We start from the raw sequence: 19,896 nt of genomic DNA on the forward strand, positions 1-19,896 counted from the left end.
TAAGACACTTTTTCTTTAATATACACCCTAGAGGAATGAAACTCTGCATGTTTATAGAGTTTTTAATGCTGATTTCAAATATGTAATTAGTTTTATTGCAAGTTGTATAGTTCTTGTTCTGTACCATGGCAAAGTGTAAAATATAGGTCTTTTTGCCCCCCCTTTTTCCATAATTAAACTTCTATAATTAAGGACCACTGATGGTTCATTTTCCTCCACTTGGATTGTAGAATGCGGAAAACTAAGTAGGAAGTTCATATAAAAGATCTGAATACACGAGAAAAATTGGAACCCAGAAAGTCTATATTACCCAGATACCAGTGAGTGTTCACATGAAATTGGCATAATATATACAGTCGAACCTCGATATATCGAACAGCGCGGTGATCGCAAAATAGTTCGATATAGCCAGAATTCGATATATAAAATCACGTAGAAAACGCGCCAAAAACTAGCACAAATCAATCAATGAACCAATCGTGGCGCAATAGATACTCACATGAAGCTTCAAACAAAGTATTTATTTTGTTTGCTGAAAGTACTGAAGCAGCGTAGCCTACTTCATATTGGCAACCGCGTGCTTGACCACGGCGTCCTCAACATAGTCCAAACGGTTACGCTCGAGTCGCCCATCGCCGCAAGCCGCACCGCACGCTTGCGGTCGCGCGAAAAATTGCACGTATCCAGCACTTGTGCACAAATTACCGTTTACACTGTGTGCACAGTGTATACCTTACACATCGTAAACCGAAATTTGTGCACAAGTGTTTGATACGTGCAATATTTCGCGCGACCGCACGCGTGCGGTGCGGCTTGTGGCGATGGGCGGCTCGAGCAAACTCCGCCACTGTTCCGGTGCTGTCGTCACCGCCAACGAAGTCCTCAATGCACATGCTGTGTGGCTCAGCACCGACAAAGCGCTCCAACTGGCTCCACGGCCGCCTCGATCACGCGCGCACGGCGGGGGCAAGCCCCGCCGTGCGCGCGTAATCGAGGCGGCTTGCCCCGCCGTGCGCGCTTGATCGAGGCGGCCGTGCTGGCTCCAAGCCGCCGCGTGTGTACGCCGCCACGTTCAAATGGCGCCCTCGGCGCAACTGATGTGGGCAGCTGTCGTACGCAGCCGTCCGGAATAGGGTGCCTCGATGTCCTCCTCGCCCGCCGCTCCGGGCGAGGAGGACATCGAGGCACCCTAGTCCGGAAAGTCCGGAACGCCCATCGCGCCGCCGCTATCTTCGAGAGTGTTGCGGGAAAGCTCGCCTCCTGTCAACAGAGCGCACTTGGTCTGGGGCGGCGGAGTTCGATATATCCATTTTACATCCGGCCCCGTTCGAAATAAAAAATTAAAAATGCATGCGATTTTCCACGTGATAAAGAAAGTGTTCGATATACGCAATAATTCGATATATCCGTGTTCGATATATCGAGGTTTGACTGTATATACAATATTGAAGTTTAAATGAGATAACGGCACTCCCCACACCTTGAAGAAAATGTGGTCAAATTTTCATCCAGATCCGAGCAACAGAAGTGCCTAAAACACGATGGGCACAGTCAAAAAGTTGCCAAAAATTGCATTTTGAGAAAAACGAATTTCAAAGTTAAACTTGAAGGTTTATTTACAAAAAAAGGCTTGAAATGAGATAAAACTCGCACACAAAAGAGGAAAATTGTCCCCTAAGCAGCCACTGCCACTAAAATGAGCCCGCACCATAAGTTTCTCCCTCACGGCGCTTCCGAGCAGAGTCCTCGACATGGGCCTTCTTTGTCAGCATCCGCCGATGTGCTCTTGATTCAGCAGTTTGCTTGGCAGACATTTTTTTTTGGCGTGTGCTGTCACGTGATGTGCCAAGCACACTTAGTTCTTGAGGTGGAAGCACACCCAGCTCTACCAGTACACGTTCAAAGCTGGAGTGCCCTCGATTGAACCATAAAACTGCCAAGGCAGTGGCCATCTCCACGACAAACCTTGAGGCAAATCGAGTCTTCGGACAGAGAAGCCATATTTTACTATTTAGCGACTCTGCCGAATTCTGGGTTTTGCCCTGAACACAACGGGTCAGCAGCCTTTCATCAGTTAGCCTTTTATAAATAGGGAGTATTGCCTTCCCTTGGGCCTTCGCGAGCAAGGGTGTGTGGGTCGGTGCAGGTTCACCCAAGGCTTCAGCACGCCTGTGCTTGCACCAGGATGCTGCTCCATCTGGGCAGTTACTTGTGGCTGCTCGCACCATCCGAGGAGCAGGAATGAAAATACGAGGCCCAAATCGCCTGGTGCATTCCTTTTACACTGCCCCTGTTGCTTGTGATGGCAACCTGGTAATAGGTTTGCAGCTTCTGAATCACTGGATCCTTTAGCTTCTCCCCTCTTGGCAATGGCTCCTTTAGCTTGCGAAGAGCAGTTCCCAGGCGCTTCGCCACGTGATTGGTGCAGTCTTCTTTTTCTATATTTACAGCACCACCATAGACATCTGCCTCTACAACTGCGGTGTAGGCTTTGGAGTCTCCATCGCTCAGGAATTTCTTGAAGTGCAGTGGTGTGTCATAGGTCTGGCTCCTTTGCCATATCCGTACAGCGGCTTCTGCTTCCATTGCATGAGATGAACAATGAGCATTTTGCTCACACACTGGGCCATGAAATGCTTGCCAGATTTCCTCTTCTTCATCTGGCAGGACCTTATGCCGACTGCAGGCTAGGCAAAAGTTGGAAAGGACTTCAAAGTCCAAACAAAGTCCAGTGTCAAGGGACACAACAGTCCCAATACCATTGTGGCTCTTATGGCCTCGTTTGTGCCACGTACCGTCATACATGACGGCAATTTCATTCCCGCCCGCGTCAGTCGCTGTGAATTGCCTGGCTCGCGCAAGATTTTCGGCGATAGCATTCATTGCCGCGTCATGAACTTTCCGGCTGACGGCAGCAAAAGATTTGTGATGCATTGGCTTTTGCAAGCCGACAACTGCAGAAAATCTGACCAACTGCTCGTAGCCAATTCCTACAGAGCGCGCGGCCACAACAGCTTTCACATTGACAGCGAAGCTATCGCGTGCACTCCCGCTGTCGTAGGATCTGGTTGCGCGCGGTCCGTCGCCTGCAGCACTCGTGCTGGCCTCCCCGCTCGGAGAAACACGCCGTGATGTGTACGTTGCTGAAAGAATGCTTTCGGGGCACGCACTGTTCTCGCAGCGTAGTTCTAGAAACGACGCAAGTCCTTTGCGCTTGTCGGCCGGTTCCCGTACGCACATTTCCGAACGGTGACACGTTGGACAAACCGCACCATTCACGAGGATGATCAATGCGGTTAGATCAGTGATCATACACGATTCACCGTCTCGCGCACTTTCTTCGTCGTCGAAAAGTCCGATCTTTTTTTGAGAGGCACTGACGTACTCCAATGCCGCGTCGAACTCGCCGGAGCAAGCGGGGTCGCTGTCGCTAGGCCTCGCGGCCGTCGCTGCACTTGCCGTTGGGCGAGTCTTCGGCTTCGATTTGCGTCGGCGTCCTCTAAATTTGTGCAAGGAGCGATACTTCACTGGCCGATGATTACGCTTGCTTTGGCTTTCTTCATCCATAATGAAGATAAAAATGCGAAAGGCCCGTTGTTCAGCGGCGAGGCTCGACGAGACAGGGACCCTGCAAGTAGGCTTCGCCACACGCAGGAGCACAACGACCAATGGCGATCCCAGTTTCGTACCACGTGATTTAAAAACCAGTCGCCGCTTTCGAAAAGCGCGGCTAACACAGGCATTTTTTTGTTATTTCTTGCGTCGTAGCAGCCCGGGCAACCATGGTTACTGGGAGAATGCGGCCTGGCCGATCTCCTCATGCGATGCGGAATGGCGTGCGGCCGCGCGTTTTCGGCCGCGAGACACTCGAAGACGGCATACTTTCGGACTTTTAACACCCACCTTGTGCTCTTTAAACGCAATTTTAACCCATTTCCAGTTTAAATTCAGCCTTAATTTTTATTATCATAAAAGTAGAGATATTAAACTTGAAAAAACAAGTGAAAACAAAAAATCGATGATTTTCGAAAAACGCCGCGTTTTTCGACCCGCATCTCCCCTTAAGGTTTTGGAGGACGTATGCATAATTTCTCCTGACAGTCTACGCGGACTGCACCACCTAAAAGAACTCTGAAAAATTGTGCTTTCCGCGCAATTTCTTGCGCGCAACAAGCAACAATAACCAATTATTTCATGCAGTAAAGTTATGTTGATGTTTTAGGCATTTGAGTTATTATTGTCGAAAACTCGTTAATTCGACGTTCGGTTAATTCGGACATTTTCTACAGTGCCATGAAATCCGAATTAATGGGGTTTTACTGTATTCCGTTCCTTTGGCGGAAACGAAAAAGCCAATCCGCACTGGCGTCGAACTCGGTTACCGTATTTACTCGACTAATGATCGCACTTTTTTTTCAGAAAAATTGGCGCAAAATCAGGGGTGCGATCATTACGCAGGTTAAATTTCCCGCGAGAAGAAGAAAAATTTTTTTCCGTCCCACGTTTGCTGCGGAACACCAAAACAAAAATGGCAGCCGGCGGAGCAAGCCGAACGTGATTTTTTTATACTTCTCGCGAGTACATTACGTGCATTGAAACAGTTTCTTCCGTATCAGTAATGAATAATATCGTTAATATCGGCAAGTTTGCGGCAATAACGTAGCCATGTCCACTTTGAGGGGACAGAAACAGATGGGTGCGCTTAGCTGCCAGTGACATAGAAACACATGGCCGGCATGCTGCGGAAACTGCGGCATCTGTCTTCACTACTATCCTAATACGCCACGTTTCCGCTAAGGGTGCGTGAATATCTTAGCTGTGTTACAAGTGTCGGCGAATGAATAGGGTACACATTTAACATATCAGTGTACACGTGGCTACTATCGTTGTCGCTCGCGATTCGTTGCGTGCCCACGAGTGCAGATGAGAAGAATCGAAAGGCGCCTTTTTTGTTGTTGTTGACCACAACCATTATAAAGCCAACACATAAAAAAGGCAAGTTTGGCTGCAGCCTTTTTTTAGTCATGGAAGTGCAGAAAGTGATGAAAGTAATGACATGAGGCATCTGCTTAAGAATGCTTGGTGAGTGCAGACTACTTGGTTTGTCTTGAGTAGTTCCCGTAGCATTCCACAGATGGTAAGCGCGATCATTATTAGCTAGACTTGGCACACAATGTTTCGCTGCGGCAAGTTCGGGGTGCGATCATTACACGCGAAATTTTAAAAAATCGAATTTTGATGACAAAATTCAGGGGTGCGATCATTACGCGAGTAAATAGGGTATTTTAAGTGCATCTGCAAATTTGCGGGCTTTCTCTTGGAGCATTGGGCCAGACGGAACGTTTTGCAGAGTGGCATCTTTGAACCACGTAACAGCGTGGTACACATTTTGATAGTTTCCCAGTCGCAGCCGTTTCCTCGTAGGAGCGAGTTGCGATTCCCGGTGAAGCTTGGCAATCTTGTCTTTCAAAATGGTTGCGACGGTTGATGGAGCAATGCCATGCTGTCTGCACATGTCGATTTGCTTTTTCCCTGCGTCGATTTTTTGCAATAGGTCCAATTTGTTCTGCAGCGAAAACTGATTTCGCTTCTCCTTGGCGCCGTCGCTAGCTGCATTCATTTTTGGATCTTGCATGAACATTGCCAAATCTTTGTCATGAAGTTCTTGGTGAAGTTTGTAGTGAAGCAGTTGGCACTCAACATGGTGATGATGATAGCTACTGAGATGTGATAACTACTGCACTCGCGGTTTCCGTTTCACGCGAGAGTTGCAGCACTGCTACTTTTAACCAAATTTGTAATACTGATGTTCCTTGGTTATAAAGGGGAAAACAAACTATGTGCGTTATTCTGATATATGCGCTGTATCTGTAGTTCTGAAATATATAGGCAATCTGGCGGGGATTTTTAAAGTATTCTTAAATTTGAGGAATTTGTTAATGTGAGGTTTGTAGTAACAAGATGTGACTGTTCTGGTAGGGGTCTGCATTGAGCGCACACACACTGCTGCTCTCTGGATCTCAAATTTCTCTGCCGATAGTAAATGTAGTCACCGACAAATCTTTTTCGGACACTGACGAGGCACAAAAATGTGAATTATCGAGCAAGCCAGAAAAAGAATTTCAACAGTAAAATCAATTCACTGTTTTTGACAACTCCATCACCCTAAAAAAAAAAAAAAAATCGGTCAAGGCCGCGAGGGTGTGTCAACTTCGCCCGTCGCGTAATGCAGATTTGGCAAGTGCGACCTTGACTGATGCTGTCAGATGAAACTGCATTCCACAAATTCGTCATTCCAAAATGTTGTCCTCACACGAGCTTTTGCCATTGCTACCAGTATGCACACATAAACTTTTTCTATATGCGTTTTCGGTGGTTTCGGCTAATAATCTTTCTGAAGTGAACATACTCGCAGTGCAGGCTATGTTGTAGACTGGCAATGGTCAAACGGCCACGAATTATACCTAGTGCCCACTAGGTATGGTGCCATTTTTTCAAACTTTCTTTGAACATATCTGTTGTGAAATGTTTTTGTTTTCTTAAAACCACAATTTTGATGATGATGTCGTATTGAGGCACATTATCTCTGCTTCTACTTATGCTATCACTGTAATTATTTTCGTATGTCGATATTTATTGTGCCATGTACAGTTTGGTAGATAGCTCACCTCCAAGCAAATTATGCAATAAAGCTGAACTTCTTGAATTTATGGAAAGTTATTTACTCTGCAAGAAAACTGGATGTATATTTAAAACTAGCACACTGAAATACATAAACTCAGCAAGTTTCATCAAAATCGACAAAGAATATAAAAAAAAAGGTTTTCAGGTGCAGGGTCAGAGGCAGAGGCACCTGAGATATGGACATTTTCCTAAGCAAAGCATTAAAGCTTACCTTGAAGAGACTATGTCATGTACTTGTTGAGGTGTGAAGTGGAACACGAAGCTGTTCTCCTGAAACCTTGTGTTGCTGTTGGGCACTGTGAAACAAAACACAGAATTAGCACATACGAGCATCACAATAGCTAACAACACTCGAGTGTGCAAATGTCCTGAGAAAAAAATACATTGAAGAATGTGCAGGTGATCAGCTAGTGCCAGTTCTGACAGACCATGCACGCAACTCAACACAGGTTATCATGGGACGATGCTGAAGATATACAACATGCAACAGTTGCCTCGAAGCAATTGATTGCATGTCTTCAATAACCGCTGTTTAAAAAATCTTGCACATCAGCTGACAATAGTAATGTGGCTAAAGCCAGACCAGAAGAATCACAGCAACAGAACAGTAACGAAGCATGTGCAAATTATCAGTTTATTAAGTAGCAGTATCTTTCTGCCACATGTTTAGCTCTGTCAGGGGTGGGGGGAACAGAACAGGGGAGGCATTCACGACTGTTGCATTTTAGGGATTAATCACTTTTGCGAGATTTTGCCTGGCTAGCACTGGATGGCTAGCACGTGGCACAATGAGTCTGCATAGTGCCACAACCACAGGCTGCCTGCCGCCTGTAGGTGGCCAATACATCTAGTACTAGTCAGGCTAAAGTGATTGCACTCCTGAAAGTGAACTACCAAAGCACTGCCCCAACCGAAAAAGCAGAGGGGCCAAGATGCACTCACTCAGACTGGCAGGTCGGTGGAGTTCAGCCATGATGTCGTAGAATGGCAGCCTTTTGAAACGCACATCTGGATGGACGGGATATGACTGAGTGCCAGGAGCCCCTGTCGCACCCGCAGGACCCATGAGCGGTGGTGGAGGAGGAGGTGGGGCCACATGGTGCAGCTTGGATGAGTAGTCGCCAGAGTGCAGAGGCGGTGGCCCCGCCCCGCCCCCTGCCCCATGGTGGCCAGTCATCAGACTGCTTGCCCGACTGGCTGCACTGGAAGGCAAGTACGAGCTGGGACCCTTGAGCCCACTGCCAGGTGTGGCACCACAGAGCCGCGGATCGGCTGCATCAACTGTTGCATGCGAGGCGGCAGCCACAGCTGAGGACGGGAATCGGCGCCTGTAAGGAATGTCGGAGGATGACTACGGTCAATACACAAACAAAACAGGCCCGTATGAATCTAATGGCACATTCAACTGGACGCTTTCGAGCACTTTCAGGGTGCAGTTTACATATGGCTGGTTGAAATTGGGTGCTCAAATCACATTTAACTGGTTCATTCTGAGTGCCGTGCTCTAGCTCAAAGCACTAGAAGGTTCTCGCACCTTCAACCTGGGAGCGCAACTGGGATCCGACAGAAACTCAATCATGTGGCTACCCCAATTGCTCTTGGAGCACCTAGCACATTCGGCTGGGGCAGGCTTTCTCCTGCTCCAACCTCAAGAGGGCTCCGCATTGCTGAAAATAGTTGTAGAACGGTAGAAATCAGCAGAATGTACCATACAAGTGGCCTTTTCAAGGCACACACTCTCTTTGCTGTGCAACTGGACTATGAATAACTGCAATAATAGCTACCTGCTTTCGTGGTTTCCTGTCGAACTGCATAGGTAGTATACAGTCAAACTAAATTCTGTTTAGCCGAGCGATGTTTTCTAAAGCAAAACTACGCCTTTACTATAGTGAACTGTGTATTACACAATGCACAGTTGTACTTGAATGTACGGTTATACTTTGCATCTATACGAACTAGCCTGTGAAACTGCATAATGTGCACCACCATGCAATGGGGGAAGCCACAGCTCTGCTATTACACCTGTTGCCACGTAGGCAGCACTGCTTGTAAGCGTGAACTTTCCTTAGATAGTAATACACATACATTGAAGTGCTAACGCCAATAGAGAGTTTTAGAATAGGGGCCCCAAACGTTCTGGGGCCCCAAAGAAATAGGTCAAGACCACTGCGCATGCGCGAGACGCAAACTGCGCTTGGGTTTTGCGTTGGGAACGCTATTTCACCGATTTAGCGGGAGCCCAAATAGCGGCCCCAAAATCTCTGCGTTAGCAAACATGGCGGCACCCATCGAAGCGACGGCTCTAACCTAGCACCAAACTGGGTTCAATTCGTGGTAACGCGTGAAGTTCACAAGCTAGGATAAGTGACTGCGGTTATTGCTTTCTCTCAACTTGTGTGTGTTTGAAGATTGATTCATTAGACGCCACTGATTCCGAACTCGATTGTGGATTTTATGGCTCGTAGGCCTATCACGGCTAAGCTTGGCTGGTGAAGGCACGTAAAGTTGGTTTGCTCAAAACTAAGCGCAACTAATTGTTTGCTGCTTACAGAATAACCTTTAAATTGTAATTAAACGCAAATACACGCAAGTGAAAATTACTATTCCTATCATAAAATGGTATATTTTTAAAATTATTTCTAATAGCTTTTCTTTGACGCCGTAGTGGCGCTGTCAGGTCAAGACGCTATCCACAAATGCAAAGCCCTATTCTGAAACTCTTCACTCCTGCGTGCCGCAACGTAGCACCCGCAACACTCTTTGGGGCCCCAAACTATTGGGGCCTCTATTCTAAAACTCTCTAACATAAAAAATTCGATTTTAAACACAAAGTATGGAAGAATTAATAGCCGACTTACAAACAGTAATACCAAAGTTTCACCGCAAAATGTTGCAGCAGTTTTTTGCAACTTTCTGCACCAATTTACCTTGTAACTGTTGCTTAAACCGTGCAAAGCATGTTTGATTTTATTACTACAAATCAGTCTTATTTCCACCAAACTCTCATGATACATTCCCTTTAAAGAAGGAAGTGCAGCAGAGGGTGAAACGTAGCAGCCATAGTTGTGGCAAAGTGCACAGATCTTTTTCTGCGTGGATGAAAGACAATAGCTTAGTGGTGGAGCAGTTTACATAACTGAAGCTCATGTTCTGCAAGTGAACGGAAAGTAACCTAGAAATCCAGTCTACTAATCAAGGGTTCTTGAGGATGACACGGTGTTTGAGCTCGGAGTGAAGCATGGCATTGAATGCTTTTTAAGAAATTAACCCGTTAAGGCAGGCACTAACTGATTCTGTTAATTTAAGACTTACAACTGCATTTCTTGTATTTTCCTAATCATAAAAGGCGTACAGCTGCAAAACTGATTAATAATTATCAATCCTTTAGTGTGTTGTCATGTTTAGAAAATGTGGACTCCCTGGCAAATGCTCATACAGGAACCTCGCATAACTATCTCATGCCTAGCCAGCTTGAAAAGCCCCTATCCAGCCACTTGAAAATTGTGCCTTGTGCAACGAATTGTGAAAACGGTGAAACAAATGAACCCACTGCATATGAAATATTCATACCTAGTAAAAATACCCAATTGTCTACTTTCCCACTCATTTTACTAAAACATATTGAACATGTTATTTAAACTTGCAGCACAATTCCAATCAGAAGTGTTTTACGATGTGACACACTTTAAATGTAATTACTTTCATCACTGCTTTTGCTGTTGATGCACAGCCTTGGCATATACAATTATATAAACGCCACTACACTGTATAAACGCCACTGCTGACTGCAGTGTCCAATGAGAAGAAAAGCTGCACTGTAAATACAGTAACACCAAGTGAGCATTTCCATCCCTTCTGCTCCCTTAAAATTATTTTTCAAACGCGCCCGCAAAACAAACCGATCATGAAATCTGCAGCGCTTCAAACAAAAAGCATTGCTCCCATCTTCAAGTAAAACGTTCACTAAGAAATCAGTGATTCTGCGTTACCCTATAAAAATTGCAGGCGTCAATCCCACTGCGTTTAGAAGCGACTGGCACGACAATTTAAAAAGAAGGCACCGAACAAAGTCGAAATTACAGCTCGGAACGCAGATAAGAAAACTAGAGACATCGAGGTTTGTCAGTAGCAGCCATCTAGTCGACAACGGCACTCACCAAACTGGTGCGAATGCGTGACAATCGGCGCCTGTCGAGTTCAGATTATAACTGAGCTCGCGTTCGTGACGGATGCGATGATGGGGCGATTTGCGAGCTGCACGCATCCTGTCACCACACCGACCCAAGAGATCGCACGGAGGGCACCGCTTGCCGTAAAAAGGGTTGTCGCTAACGCCGTGATCGCACAAAGCGACATGTGCCAACGGGCGAACGAGGGCTCCGCTTCTTGCATGGTCACCCACTGAACCACTTGTCACAGAGCCAGCCGTGTCGTTCGTCTTCATTCTTCGGCGGACGCGATGCTAGGCCTAAACGCTCTGTAGTACGCGGAGCACTCCGCTACTGGTCCGCGCAAGGAGCGTTGACGCACGTCGCTCAGCACGCAGCGCGTTCCTTGGTCGTGCACAAGCAAGTAGGAGACGAGAACGCACAAACGCGATGGCACTTCGAGTCGACGCCGACAAACACACACCGCCACTCCGTCGAGTTCGGTCACCACACGGGGAAGGTGTCATCGCGCACGTGAGCATTGACACGCGCGGAAGTTCTGGATGGGAAACACAGAATCGTGCAACGCCGCGCAGTAAACCTGAAAAGAGGCGAGCGCAAACTAACCCAGTGTCATTTCCATGACGATTTTCGAATTGCAGCTGGCGCGACCGTCGCGACCACGGAGGAAGTGGTCGCGACAAACAGAACACGAAGCGCCTGGAGCCGCCTAGTGGCAGTGGTGTATCCGGGGGATGGCACACCGGGCACGTGCCACCACCGTGTTTACATGGGGGGCTAAAGTCCCCAGATTTTCTAAAATATATCTAGGGACTGCCCATGGAGCCAGCTCAGCTCCCCCTCCCCTACTCTCACCTTCTTCCACCCCGGCCAAAGATGAAGCGTTGTAGTAGAGCGAACAACAAAAATATTTCGACCACATCGCGACAAGAATTTCGGTACGATTTGGCGCGCTTCGGCTTCGATGTTTGGAGAGCGGGATGGCGCAGTGGTGCCTAGCCGCCGAACGTTGCCGATCGATGTTCAATTTTACTGATGTTTTTCTAAAGATGTGCGAATTTCGGAATTGGAAAGCGCAATATTCCCCAGTGGTCAAAATATGGATACTGTGGCGGAATTTTATAGCGGTTCGGAAAGCGAACCGTTCACTTCGCCGCTTACGTCACTAAATGGGCCACCCCGAAGCTGGAGGAGGAAGTAGGGATCGCCAGCAGTTTGTGCGCAGGCGCGAGTAACAGCGGGCGCGAGAGAGAAAATATGGGGGCTTTTGCTCCTTGAAAATGTGACTTTGCCTAGGCACTGCGGAGGACGTTTCTTAGCGCGAGTTGTAGGCGTTTGTCTCTAGGCGTGCCGGCATTGCGGAGTGGGGTCGAGTTATACCCCTGTACACAGGCGACCTTAACCGCCGTTAACGTAACCGCGGTTATCGCTAAACGTGAGTTTACGCTCGGGCGCTGGCTGCCGGCGCGGTAAAATAGGCGAAGCAGCGGGCACTGACGCCCGATTTGGCAACCGCTGTGGGACAGGCTGCCTCGCACCTGCGGCGCTCGTGCAAAGTCAGTCGTGGCGGATCATAGCTTTCTAGCGCCTTACGGCAATGTACCTTGTCAATAACATCACAGATGTTTTTGGAGCAGTGGCGACCGAAGTAGAGCCCGCGCCGCATATATTGAAAATCTAGAAGGCCTTAACAACCGCGGTTGAAAGTGGCTGAAAGGCCGCCGGTGACGACTGACTCAGCACCAGCGCCGCAGGCGCGAGAAAGTCTGTCCAACGTAAGACGAGCCTTCAGAGGCAAAGTTCTGACTGGTGTTGCAGATGCCGGAGGGCACATGTAACCGGCAAACTGAGGCCTGGGGAGAGCACCTGAGGTTATAATAAAGCAGGCGGCGCAGGATCTCCAGGGCACGGAAGGGGTAGCGGAAGGAACAACGCTGTAAGGAGGGCGGCCCGTGGGTTGGGGCCGCGGAGGCCGAAGCGTGCCAGGGGGTGTCCGCATAAAGAAATTGGCTGTCCGCGAGAGTGGACAGCCGATCTTATACACCCCTGGCACGCGCAGGCCTCGGCGAGCCCCGACCCACGGACCATTCCAGATCAGTCAAGTTGTTTTATTTTTTTTTAGCAACTTCTTCCCTAATGCCTTGGCACTTTGTACCCCTTGTTTTCATGAATAAAGGTATTATTATTATTATTATTATTATTATTATTATTATTATTATTATAGCTTTGGCGTCCCCGCTAATTGCCGCTTTGTGTCCCGGAGGCGCCGACAATAATTCGAAATAATGACACATTGTTACAATTAGTAAAAAAAACAAAAAAACACGATTGAATAAACATATTTACGTCCAGCCGCCAAGTTCAGAACTACCGCGCCCCGTGACTTCTGCAACACTAGTCAGTACTTTGCCTCCGCCGGATAGACTTTGCACGAGCGCCACAGGTGCGAGACGGTCTGTCCGACACAGCGGTCGCCAAATCGGGCGTCAGTGCCCGCTGCTTCAGCTATCTTACCGCGTCAGCAGCCAGCGTCCGAGCGTAAACAAACTCGACCCCACTTCGCTATGCGGGCACGCCTAGGGACAAACGCCTATAACACGCGCTGAGAAACCTCCTCCGTAGTTGCTAGGCCGAGTCATATATGCAAGGACCAAAAGCCGCCAGATCTCTCTCGCGCAGGGAGAATTTCCGAGTCAGCCGAGGTGAACGGACGTGTCGTGAGCGCGCTCCGTAACCACCGAGACTACGCGACCTTCACCGACCGCCCTTGCCCGGGCCGCTATCGTCGGGAGTCATATGGGAAGCGGCCTTCTCGCCGTTTCCCACCGACCACCTTTTTGAAGCGGACTCCGCCTACGCGGGAGCTGCGTTCCGCGCAACGCCTGCTGTCGACGCCGCCCGATTTCGCCGCCTACGTCGATACAGCTCACACGCCGACATGGAATACCAAGTCGCAGGCACCTCCATCAGCCCTGCCGAGCTTGAAGCTGACTCACGCTGGGTCCGTGCCGTGAAAGCACGCCGTGCAGCCGCGGCCCACCAGCCCGTCGTCTCGCCACCGCCTGCCTCGCCACCATCCAAGACTGCCTGCACTGCCACTCTCCGTCGTCACGCTCCCCTACCTCGCCTCCCAGCGGAGGACTTCAAGATCGTCTACAGACCGGGAGGAGGGCTTGACCTCCGCACAACCACTAACGGAGCCCTGCTCCAAATCCTTTGCACTCGTGCGACCATCGACTACGCCAGCGCACGCACCGCCGACCGTGTACGGATAAATCCGTACAACAATTCCCTTACTGTCAGCACCCCATCTGAGCCGCGCGCTCGCCTCTACCTCCGAGTCTCGGAACTCCACCTGGGTACCATATCTTACCCCCTGCGTGCCTACATGGCCGCACCCGACAACGCCCTCCGCGGTATCATACACAACGCAGTGGACTCCCAAACCCAGGACGAGATCGTCCAAGACCTCCAGTCAATGAACGTGAACACCCCCTACGCCATCGCTGACGCACGCCAGCTGGGGCGCTCCCAATCCATCCTCATCACCTTCGTCGGCACTTCTACTCTTCCCTCCACCATCGTCTTCAACTGCGGGGTCTACCGCTGCCACCCGTTCCGCCCGAGAGCCGAGGCCTGCACGAACTGCTGGGCTCCTGGCCACCGAGCGGATGTCTGTACCAAGCCCAAGTCCGCCCTCTGTCACCGCTGCGGCCAGGCCCACAAGCCAGTCGAGCCCCCGGCCTGCGTCCCCTGCTGCATCCTGTGCAAGGGAGCCCACGTCACGGGCTCGCGCTCGTGCGGGCTCCGGTTCGAGAGGAACGGCCCGTCATCGCCCCCGGCCACCTCCAAGCACCAGCCTCCCCCACCAGCGCCACCCACCGTGCCCATCCTCAAGACCCCCCGGCCTTCCCGTCCCCGCCACCACTCTGTCTCCCGTGGTGCCCAGTCTGCCAGCCGCCACCGCTCCGTCTCCTTCCCGCCTCTGCCTAGGTCCGAGGCGTCCACCGCCCCCGCCACCACCACCACATCACCGGTAAGCTGGAAACCGCAGCCTCCCACGTCGGACCCCCAAACCGCGGCCCTCGAGGCCACTATCCCTGCCCAGCAACTCCAAATTCAGGAGCTGTCGCGCCAGCTGCAGGCCGCGCTAGTGCGTCTGTCCTCCCCCGCTCCCCCTCCTACTTCCCCAGCTCCCGCACCTCCACAGCCGCCGTCGCTAGCTGTGGAGTCGATGAATACGGCATCCTCGGCTGCATCATCGCGCGCCTCCTCTCCCAACCGCAGTCCCCCGCTCAAACGCCGATCACCTTCCTCCGACCCCGTCGCGCCCGAGCGTGACGTGATTCGCCAAACAACCTCCTTCTTGGAGGCGTTTGAGAAGCGCGTCATGGCCCGCTTTGCGCGACTTGAGGAGCGCGTCGCCAGTATCGACACCCGTGTGGCGGCCATCGAATCCCACCTTACCGCCCTAGACACGAGGGTCGCGGCCTTAGAGACCCGCCAAAGCGCCACTGAGGCCACCGTCGCACACCTGTCGCTCCCTGCCCCACTCACCCCGGCACCTACCCCAACTCTGTCGGGGGACTCCGCCATCCATCATGGCCAGACACCCCACGCGCCTTAATTTCTGGCAGTGGAACTGTCGGGGGTTCCGCAGCAAGCGGAACACCCTGCAGCTCCACCTCCAGAACATCCCTCCCGACACTCTCCCCTCCGTCCTAGCACTCCAGGAACCCCTAACTCCCGTGAAACTGCGCGACTACACCTCCTTCCATCCTTCTTCTGAAGCCCACCCAAACGTTGCCACACTGGTGCAGCGAAACCTTGCTGCCGTGCAGCACCAGTTGGACGTTTCGGACTGTGCCCATCTCCTCCTTGAAATCCTTCCTCGCCGTCGCACTGAGACAAGCCTCTTTGTTCTCAATGTGTACAGTCCTCCCAAAGCCCCTTCAGCTCCTCTCCTCCTCGTCCTCCGCCGAGCGCTCTCCTGCGCTGGCCGCAATGCCCTGGTCGTTCTTGGCGACTTCAATGCCCCACATACCAGCTGGGGCTACCTCCAGAACACTCGCAAAGGCCGCTCACTCTGGACTTTCATCCACAACGAGTGCCTTTCGGTCCTTAATGACTTCGCTTGCCCCACCAGGATCGGATCTAGTGTTCAACGAGACACCAATCCGGACCTTACCCTCGTCAAAAATGTCGCCAATCCGACCTGGACTAATACAGGGGTCTTCCTCGGTAGCGATCACTACGTCCTCTGTACAACTTTCCCACTCCCCTCCCTTGCTCGCGCCTCTACTCGTCTCACCCAGATAGTCGACTGGGACCGCTTTCGCTCCACTCGTCTCTCTACTGCCTCCTCTGCTCCTATCACCGATCTCTCTGCCTGGACCGAGACCCTTTTGGCGGACGTCCACACTGCCACATCCACACTCCCTACAGCACCACACTCCACTACGGCAGACAGCCGTCTGCTGCACCTTTGGGAGGCCTATCACGCTGTCCACCGCCGGTGGCAGGCTCAGAAATACAATCGCCGCCTGCGCCTCCGTTTGGCCCGACTCGCGTTGGACATGGAGGAGCACTGCGCCTCTCTCGTTAGACAACAGTGGGGCCAGACCTGCGACCGCATGGCAGGCAACCTGGGCCTCCGCGACACGTGGTCGCTTCTCAGGGTGCTGCTAGACCCTACACACACTAAAGCTTCCCAGCGCAAGGATATCTCCCATCTCCTTCATTCCTCCCCACTCACCGATACTGACTTCCTGGCGGCCCTCCGGGACCACTACCTCTGCACCGACCTACCTACTCCGCTTCCCACCTACTCCGGCTCCCCAAACCCTGACCTTGAGGCGGACATCTCCGTGGGCGAGGTTCGTGCGGCGCTACTCACACTCCGCACCACCTCGGCCCCGGGGGCGGACCGCATCACTAACAAGGTACTCCGCAACCTAGACACCCCCTCCCTCGAAGCCCTTACTGATCTCCTCAATACACATTGGCAGGCTGGCACTCTTCCATCCTCCTGGACCCATGCACGTGTCTCATTCATCCCCAAACCCGGCAAACCTATTGCCCTCGAACACCTCCGCCCCATCTCTCTCACCTCCTGTCTCGGCAAGCTGTTCGAGCATGTCATCCTGGCCCGCCTCCAGACCTATCTGAATGATCATGACTTTTATCCGGACTCCATGTTCGGTTTTCGTCCCCAGCTGTCCACCCAGGATGTCATGCTCCAACTTTCCGAGGATGTCCTACACCCCTCCCACCACAAACGCACTCGAGCTATCCTGGCGCTGGACCTTACTAAAGCATTCGACAATGTACACCACACCGCCATCCTGGACGCTCTCTCCTCCCTCCATGTCGGACCCCGTGTCCATGCTTACGTCACTGCGTTCCTCGCCCACCGCACAGCCGAAATCTCATACGGCCCACTTTCTTCTCCTTCCTTCTCCCTTGGCAACAAGGGTACCCCCCAAGGCTCTGTCTTGTCCCCTCTTCTGTTCAACATCACCCTCTTCCCGCTGGCACGTGCTTTACGAGCTATCCCAGCTCTGTCTCATGCTTTCTACGCCGATGACATCACCCTCTGGGTGACCACCGGCAATCTTGGCGACATGGAGACCGCTCTACAGGCAGGTGTGGACGCGGTAGCAGCTCACGCCCGGGCCATCGGGTTGAGCTGCTCCCCGACCAAATCGGAGCTTTTGCTCCTTCGGCCTGGGAGGATGGCCCCCCTGTCGCCTTCTCCACTCACCGTCTACCTTGACGGCACACCCATTCCTCTCGTCTCTACCCTCCGCATCCTCGGACTCTTTCTTCAGTCCAATGGCAAGCACACCACCCTCATCACTCGACTCACAAACACTGTACACCACACTGTCCGCCTCATACGCCGCATCGCAAACCGCCACCACGGCATGCGCGAACACGACCTCCGCCGCCTGGTCCAGGTCTTTGTTCTCAGCCGCTTCATTTATTCTCTTCCGTATCTCTACCTTTCTCGTACCGAGGAAGACAAAGTCAACAGCCTCATTCGCCACGCATATAAGTCAGCCCTGTCCCTTCCCACATCTACGTCGACGGCTCGGTTACTGTCGATGGGCGTCCACAACTCCCTGACGGAGCTGACGGAGGCCCATCGCACGGCCCAGCTCCTCCGTCTCTCCCGCACCCGCCCGGGTCGCGCACTTCTCTCCACCCTTAATCTCTCCCCTCTTATTCCTCTTCCCACATCACTGCCCATCCCTTCCCATGTCTTCCCCCTCTTAACCGTTAATCCCCTCCCTAAAAATATGCATCCCGAACACCACCCCTCCCGTAGAGCAGCGCGAGCCTCCGCGCTCTGGCGTCAGTACGAACGGCAGGCCGCCGTGGCTTACGTAGATGCTGCCCCGTACCGCCGCTACCCAGCACATGCCCTTGCCGTCACTGACAATTCTCTCCGACCCACTCTTACTGCCTCAGTCTACACTTCTACCTCTGTCGAGGCCGAGGAGGCAGCTATTGCCCTTGCCATCACGCAAACCTCCGCGAAGTACATCTTCAGCGACTCCAAACCTGCGGTCCACAACTACGCGGTTGGACGGGTGGCACACCCGGCCATCGGAATCTTGCGTTCCGATACCGTTCCCTCTCGCCCCATCCAAATCATCTGGGTGCCCGCTCACGCGGCCCATCCTGGTAACGAGGCGGCCAATTCCATCGCTCGAGATTCGACTGACCGAGCAAGCCCGTCCCCGCCGGGAATGGATACGCGCGACGCGCTCCTCACGTACCGCGATATCACGCAGCACTATCGCCTCTCTCGTCTCACCTTCCCCCCTCCGCACCAATCCCTTTCCCAGCCCCACCAACACTTATGGCGCCACCTTCAGGCCCATACCTATCTTACTCCCGCACGTCTTGCCCTCTTCCACCCCGGGACGCACTCGCCGGCTTGCCGCTTATGTGACGGCTCCCGCGCCGATTACGTTCACGTCCTATTCTCCTGTCCGGCACACTTGCCCCCTGCCTCTTGGCGCCTAAGCAATCTGCAGCAGTGGGAGGCTGCTTTGTCCAGCACCGAGCCGGATATCCAACTCCGGCTGGTGAACTGGGCGGAGGACGTCGCGACTAGGCATGGCCTGGACGCCACAACCGGCAGCCTGAAGGCCGCCCACAACGCTGCTTTTTAATTTTTTAATTTGTTTTTACTTTTGGCCTTCTCATCAATAAAAGTTTTTCACCACCACACCATCTCTCGCGCTCGCTCTTACTCGCGCCTGCGAACAAACGGCTGGCAATCCCGCAAATGAACGTCACGTGACGAGCGGCTGCCGCCTCTAAGTGCACGTAATGAGCTAATCGACGAACTGCAGAATGTTTCTGCTTGTTAATTATATCACGGCCGCTCGATCCAAAAGCACAAGGTGCGGCCTGCTGAACGGCGTCTCGGGCCTAGTTCTCCGTGAGCCCGCTGCGGCGCCACTGCTCGGGGATGGCTGCTGATAGAGCGCGCCTTCACAGCTGCGTCGGAACACGCGATCTCCACTCCGGTCAAGGCGTAAATAATGCGTTTAATATTTGGAAATTGCAGACAAAATCTTTTAAGTCGTCATTGGAAGTGCTGATTACGCCAAAAACGCCAACAGATTGTCACAGGGGTGTAAATCTGTTCGAACGCTATCCGTGACGGTTGCCCGTATGATGCACGACCGGGTGATGCACTTCCATCGAGAGGTTCTGCTTGAAGCAATCTATCAGTACTTTTATTCACTTCTCGTGAACACGTACGCAAAGTAATAACTTTACATAGGGCGAACTTGTACCGAGTTTCCCAAGTAATGCAAACTAACTTGGATGAAGTAAAAACGCTTATCATTGCAAATAATCATCAGTAGATTGTTTCTCATGAAAACCAAACATATTGAGTGATGCTAGAGGTTATTTAAGGAGTGCGCCCCTTTTAACGAAGCTTCAAAAGGCCTCTGCTTCGAACATGCTCATACCCTTTATTTGAGCACGCTTTCCATAAAACACATTTTCGCAGGATTCT

The 19,896-nt window shown here is 51.6% G+C and overlaps 1 protein-coding gene and 1 pseudogene across 15 annotated transcripts in view; both read right to left on the reverse strand.

The window, feature by feature from the left end:
• The window catches only part of LOC126541604 (E3 SUMO-protein ligase PIAS2-like), a 164,571-nt gene that overhangs the window by 88,601 nt on the left and 56,074 nt on the right, over window positions 1–19,896 (reverse strand). For 6 of the 15 annotated variants that reach the window (XR_007601687.3, XR_007601686.3, XR_008614768.2 and 3 more), the window contains exons 1-3: window positions 10,842–11,522; window positions 7,627–8,012; window positions 6,896–6,980 (exon numbers count right to left, since the gene is read on the reverse strand). Coding sequence is in view for 12 of the 15 variants with exons in the window: in XM_050188443.3 (XP_050044400.1) it covers window positions 6,896–6,980; window positions 7,627–8,012; window positions 10,842–11,128 (758 nt within the window). In the remaining 3 variants the exon portion in view is untranslated. Of the gene's footprint in view, window positions 1–6,895; window positions 6,981–7,626; window positions 8,013–10,841; window positions 11,524–19,896 lie in introns of those variants that run through there. The other 9 variants (XM_050188438.3, XM_050188439.3, XM_050188437.3 and 6 more) reach the window with 5 other exon arrangements.
• Window positions 1,618–2,934, reverse strand: LOC126541610 (uncharacterized; annotated as a pseudogene).

This window comes from Dermacentor andersoni, chromosome 2 (genome assembly GCF_023375885.2).
Source record: "Dermacentor andersoni chromosome 2, qqDerAnde1_hic_scaffold, whole genome shotgun sequence".
Lineage (NCBI taxonomy): Eukaryota > Metazoa > Arthropoda > Arachnida > Ixodida > Ixodidae > Dermacentor > Dermacentor andersoni.